Raw genomic sequence first — 6,420 nt, 5'->3', positions numbered from 1 at the left:
CCTTGGTATCAACTGGTCACGGTAACTTACGATTCTGGACAGAGATCTCGTGCTCGGACGTACGGCGATCTACTACGACTGACAATATACATTCAAAAGGCCAACTTCGTTCTTCCGCCTCAGTACGATTTGTCTTGTGCTTCAACTTATGATTGGTGTTACGAACTGACTTCTCCTTCGATTCTGATGTATCTTTTCGTGACTGTAACTCTTTCAGTGCTTAGACGCGAGCACGAGTATTCGTGGCATGCCCCAAAAGCGTGCCGGGATGCTCGTGCCTCGCAATTATGTTTATCTCTTATGGTTCGACTTGTATGTATACTTCTGCTTTGAATTGTGTGTATGCCTCGGTTTTGACTCGCGCCTCGGTTCCGACTCTTACGAACTATATGTGGTGTACGATATTAGGCTTGCATTCTCGACTCAGTCGTAGTGTACAAGTCTGCGATGTAAATTCCTCGAAAAGCCCCGAATATATTGGCCGTATTCGGTACTCCGCGTGTGCGCAGCGACTCGACTCGACCAATATAGGTGCACAAGAACTAGCTATGGAACGAGAGCTTTGTGGTCCACCACATACCCAGAATCCCGCAACCTCTGCAGACCTCGCACATGTCAAACTTGGCAATCTCCCGAGTACCTTCGCACGTCGCCGCCTCTCTCGACACGTCAACCCGACAACTCGCCACTTCACCCAACCAGGCAACTCCTCGACGCGCCTAGAGACAAGTAAGTTGCTCGCATGTGTCAGCTCGGCTAAGCAGGGCGTACCAAGCTCTGTGCAATGCCCACCGTACAGTGCAACTTCCGCCCAACGCACACGCCCACCAGTCTCAGCTTCCGAATCGACTACGACACCCGGATATGCGACCGCGAGTCAGTATGAACGTGAGAACGAAAGCATGGAACTCACAGATGAATGGCTGGCGTATGTGGGTTTGATAACGGTCGACCACGAGCAATGGGAGGAACAAGAGAGTCGCACCAACGACCACGACACGTTCGTCAGCTCGCTGAACTTAGACGCCGACGAAGAGCTACTTGCCTTTTACGGTAACGAAGTCTTGGGAGCTTACAAACGCGTTGACCGACGAGTGAAGCCTGTACCGGGAGTATTCCCAGAGGATGCACGAGTCGAACGACGCATCCCGGAAGATCCGCTAGCCTCGTTAGAGCCATTACCCATCCATCCGCCCGACTTCACGCCAGGAACACGCCTTACGGTTGAGCATTTGGAAGAGATGAATATCAATCCGAAGGGCTTTCTGTGGCCAGAAGAGGAGAAGCTTTTTCAGCACATCCTCAAGCTTAACGAGAAAGCCTTAGCTTTTGAAGAAGCTCAGCGGGGAACATTCCGAGAAGACTACTTCACTCCATACATAATTCCAGTGGTTCCGCATGAACCATGGGAATTTGCCAATATCCCGATCCCACCTGGGATCAAAGAGAAAGTCATAGCCCTGCTAAAGGAGAAGATTAATGCAGGAGTCTATGAGCCTAGCCAATCATCCTATCGTTCGAGATGGTTCTGCGTGGTTAAGAAGAATGGCAAACTTCGTATTGTCCATGACCTTCAACCTTTGAACAAGGTATCAATTCGAGACGCTGGTCTACCACCAAAAGTAGATGACTTTGTTGAAGATTTTGCTGGACGGAAGTGCTACTCAGTGTTTGATCTGTTTTGGGGATTTGATGCTCGAAAAGTTCATCCCATGAGTAGAGACATGACATCGTTTCAGACACCGTTAGGTCTTCTTCGCATCACGTCGCTACCAATGGGATTCACCAACTCACCTGCTGAGTTCCAGAAGTGTATGGCCTTCATCTTGCAGGATGAAATCCCAAACATAGCCAACATCTTCATAGATGATCTACCTGTTCGAGGACCCGCAACAGACTATCCAGATGAGAATGGCAACCCAGAAGTATTGAAAGCCAATCCAGGCATTCGGCGCTTCATATGGGAACATGCAAATGATGTCCATCGTGTCATGCATCGTGTAGGACATGCAGGTGCAACCTTCGCACCTAACAAAGCTCAAATCTGTCGCCCCGAAGTTGTGATTGTAGGACAGACATGTACACCTGAGGGCAGATTACCAGAGTCAAACAAGGTTGATAAGATTCTTAACTGGCCAGTTCTACAGAGTGTTCATGACATTCGGGCTTTCTTGGGCCTATGTGGAACAGTCCGGATATGGATTCACAACTACTCTAAGGTAGCTCGTCCACTGACACAGCTGTTGCATAAGGAGACAGATTTTGAGTGGACAGATGGCTGTCAGGTAGCCTTTGATGCTCTGAAAAGTGCAGTAACATCAGCACCAGCTCTACGACCTATTGACTATAGCTCAGACAATCCTGTCGTACTATCCGTTGACTCTAGCAAGTATGCAGTTGGCTTCATCCTATCACAATACGATGAAGCCGGACGCAAGAGACCTGCCCGATATGGGTCAATCCCAATGTCAGAGCGAGAGTCACGCTATTCTCAGCCAAAGCTGGAGCTGTATGGACTGTATCGTGCCTTACGAGCCTACCGCTTATACCTCACTGGAGTGCAAAACCTAGAGGTGGAAGTGGATGCAAAGTATATCAAAGGCATGCTCAATGAGCCAGACCTACAGCCTAACGCAACCATCAATCGATGGATACAAGGAGTATTGCTCTTTACCTTCAAGCTCATCCATGTACCTGCAGAGCGACACAAAGGTCCAGATGCTTTATCTAGACGTCCACTAGCGGATGGAGAGGATACTGAAGAAGAGGACACTCATGGCTAGACGATATTGCCTTGAACATAGAAATTCAGGAGCACCATCGCCAGCTAAAGTATGAGTGCATCCCATCCTATGCTGCACTATTGAGTCAGAGTCATGGCCATGTGTTCATCTCTGCCAACACCAAGGCAGATAGGCTTCTATTTCAGTATAGGAAGTTCCTCACATCCACTGAATTACCTCTCTTAGACACACAGCAAGCCAAACGACGCTTTATCCAGAGTGCAAGTCGTTTCTTCATGAGGAATGAAAAGATGTACCGACGTAATGGTACCCAGCCTCCACGTCTAGTGATCATGAAGGCTGAGAAGAGGTTGGAAATTATGACCCAAGCTCATGAAGGACTTGGCCACCGAGGAGAGTAAGCTGTGATGCATACTGTCAAGGAAAGGTTCTATTGGCCAAGCATGTGGAATGACATTCATCATCATGTAAGCTCGTGCAAGCAATGCCAGATCCGCAGTGTTCGCAAGGTTGAGGTACCACTGGTGATTTCCACCCCTGCCACTATATTTGTTAAGATCTATCTAGACATTATGGAGATGCCTAGAGCAAAAGGATTCAAGTATATCATTGCGGCTCGAGATGATTTATCAAGAGCTAGTGAAGGTAAATCCTTGAAGAATAAGAAGGCAAAATCAGTAGCAGCCTTTTTCTTTGAACAGATCTTGTGCCGGTATGGTGCTGTTGGTGAAGTGGTAACTGATAATGGCTCTGAGTTCAAAGAAGCCTTTCAGAAATTGATGAAGCGATATAAGTTGCCACAAATCAAGATATCCAGCTACAACTCTAAAGCTAATGGAGTTGTAGAACGAGGGCACTTCATTATTCGTGAGTCAATCCTCAAGACTTGTGAAGGCAATGCAGACAAATGGCCCGACTATGTTCACCATGCGTTCTTCACTGATCACGTGACTGTTAGTCAATCTACTGGATTCTCTCCCTACTATTTGTTGTATGGAGTACACCCAGTCCTCCCTTTTGATCTGGCCGAAATGACTCTGTTAGTAGATGGATTCCATGCAGGAATGTCTACCAGTGATCTGTTAGCATTACGAATCAAGCAGTTGATGAAGAAGCCAGATGATGTTGCACGTGCGGCACAACTGCTGAAACATACACGCTTGCGTTCTAAGGAAGTCTTTGAGCGACGCTATCAGAGGAGATTGAACAGAAAGGTGTATGAGCCTGGCGACTTGGTCTTGGTGCGTAATAAGGCAGTCGAACAGAGTGCCGACCGAAAGCATCACCCAAGATACCTAGGGCCTTTTAGTGTCGTCCGCCAGACAAAAGGAGGTTCATATGTTCTATCCGAACTTGATGGTGCAGTGTGGAGACAGGGAATTGCAGCATTCCGACTTCTCCCATTTGTGTCAAGAGAACAGATTGAAGAATTGAACTGGGCCGATGATGATGAAGACCTGGATATGGATGAAGATGAAGAAATTGAGGATGATGAGGAGTATGATGAACAAGAGCATAGTGAAGAGGAGATGGAAGATGAAGATGAAGAGTAGGACTTTTTTCTTTTTTTATGGCCAGGGATGCAGAGTGCAACTGGGGACAGTTGCATTTTCTTTGTGCCGTCCAGATGTCCTGAGCCAATATTGTTTGGCTCAAGGAACATGGTATATACCTCTATTTCCTTTCTATTGATATGACCTGTTACCAGACTACTCATTCACAGCACAGCCCCCTGCAGTGCATAGCCATGGTCATGTGAGACTAGTCTAGAAGGTCACGTGGGCTTTGAGATTGCAGTGTGACTGGTGGCATAGTCATGAGTACAGCATGAGCACAGCCACGCACAGCCTACGCACAGCCCCCGGACTGGTTAGGGCCTGCTGGGCAATCCACATGTTGTCTCAGAGTACAGCCTCCAGATGTATTTCAAATAGGATACAAGGCAGTGCTAGATACTGACTTGTGATTGGCTGACCCATGTCATATGGCAGTACAGGCTGTACCACATGAGTCGCTTTGAAGTACATAGCTGTGTTCATGACTAAGGATGAGTAAGGACTGACTAAGTAGTGTAATCTGTATGAGTAAAGCTGTTCCCCACATGTATATAAGGCCCCCAGTTTTCCATGGATGAGGAAGTCAAGTTCTCCCAGATTCTCAGTGTAGATCTTGTGAGCTGCTGCTCTGCAAGTTAGTAACATAAGCTAACAAGCGGCATCCTAGTGTGCAATATACTACAGTTCAGCTTAACAGTCTATTGTGTGACTTCAAGCCCCTGTTAGTGCCTCTAGTGATTCTTGATCGGTAAGCTGTTTACCTTAATCAGCAACTCTTGTAGTCACGTCTCAGTCACGCACGCCACTCGTATCCACGTATTCCAGTCCAGTGGGTAGGCTAGTGGTTAGTCTATCCATTCAGCACGTCACGTCACTTCAACGAGATCAGCCAAGTTATAGTGTGTAAAGGCAATTCAATTGCTGTGGTAAGTAAAAACAACTGTACTTGCTAACAAACTTTACAGTACTACCAACACTCAACCAACCCCCTCTACAACGAACAACTGTGATAGCCCGGTATTGCTCATACCCGGTGAACCGCAGCAGAAACACATTCTGACCTGACACCGGTGGACTGAATGGATCAGTGGCGCCAACTGCGCCGGGGACTTCGAAAACGCGCAGGCCGATTCGGTAGGCGTCCGACGTGAATACTCGTACAGTAGCCTGAGAACGACGTCCGTCTGGCGTCCGTATAGTCCATCAATGTCTCGCCCGACCTGCCGCTCGAGCTGTCCTGGGTGACGACCATCCTTCGCCGTCGCGCGTCTGCTTCTTGGGCAACCCCACCGGACACGCAAGCCACAGCACTCGCGGCCGAGAGAACCGGACTTACATAGCCCTCTCCGCAGAGCCCCCAGCCCTAGATGACGTTCGACCCGGACACCTGATGCCGGTGATGTGCCCTATGACGACAGCGCACGCGCGGTACTCATCGAAGGCCCTTGGCCCGTTGGTGGCGCTATTTGACGACGAGTACCGCACAATGCCCTCGCCCCAGACGCGCGCAATAACGAGGTCATCCATAGACGACGACGCGTTGCGAAGGAGAGGAACTGAACGCGGCGGGGCTTCACGATGTCAAGAACGAAAGGCCCGCTGCCTTCGAACTGCTGGTGTCTGCCTATAATCAGTGAAGCTTGCTTGTCGATGAACGGCGACACGCGAGGAAACCACAATATGGTACTAGCGCGGGCGAGGCCTCGGTACGGTAGTGCACACTTGGGCCCTTGTCCTCTCCGTGGCTGACTCCCGCCATGCCGTGCTTGCAACCAATACGAGCTGGAGCGAACACACTGCGTTGCTACCGGCCCATCTCTCTCCGGCTGTGCCGGTAGCCTCTCTGCGCTGGGATCTGTTGCAATTCTGCATTAGCTAAGCCGACGGCGATGATCGCGGTGGGCATTCGGCGTATCCTAGCATGGCTGATCAACCGCTCCGCCGCCTCTCTCCCGTTCGCTCACCGCTTTTCTCCGCGGGGACGAGCGTACTGTACTCTTCCAGTGTGTTCGCATTAGGTGACACCGCGCCATCTCCTTTCCATCGCCGACCGTAGCGTGCTGCACTAAGTATGACCTGTGCAAATGTTCTTATCAGTTAGCTGTTGGTTTGTAATGCTA

At 49.3% G+C, this 6,420-nt stretch overlaps 2 protein-coding genes across 2 annotated transcripts; one reads left to right on the top strand and one right to left on the bottom strand.

The window, feature by feature from the left end:
- Nucleotides 1-398: 398 nt before the first annotated feature.
- On the top strand, nt 399-1,436 carry B0H18DRAFT_949473 (uncharacterized protein; the record flags this gene model as incomplete). The annotated part of the gene is made up of 1 exon (XM_048041903.1): nt 399-1,436. A coding segment is annotated over exon 1 (888 nt), but the record flags the coding sequence as incomplete, so codon positions are not given.
- Nucleotides 1,437-5,277: 3,841 nt separating this feature from the next.
- Nucleotides 5,278-6,376, bottom strand: B0H18DRAFT_964967 (uncharacterized protein; the record flags this gene model as incomplete). The annotated part of the gene is made up of 4 exons (XM_048043220.1): nt 5,278-5,575; nt 5,637-5,856; nt 5,988-6,155; nt 6,265-6,376. Coding segments are annotated over 4 exons (798 nt in total), but the record flags the coding sequence as incomplete, so codon positions are not given.
- Between the last annotated feature and the right edge of the window lie 44 nt (nt 6,377-6,420).

The sequence above is a fragment of the Fomitopsis serialis genome (assembly GCF_022376445.1).
Source record: "Fomitopsis serialis strain Sig1Antser10 chromosome Unknown B0H18scaffold_845, whole genome shotgun sequence".
NCBI classification, from domain to species: Eukaryota; Fungi; Basidiomycota; class Agaricomycetes; order Polyporales; family Fomitopsidaceae; genus Fomitopsis; species Fomitopsis serialis.
Note: the sequence above shows the minus strand (reverse complement) of the source record. Positions and strands in the feature narration are given on the sequence as shown.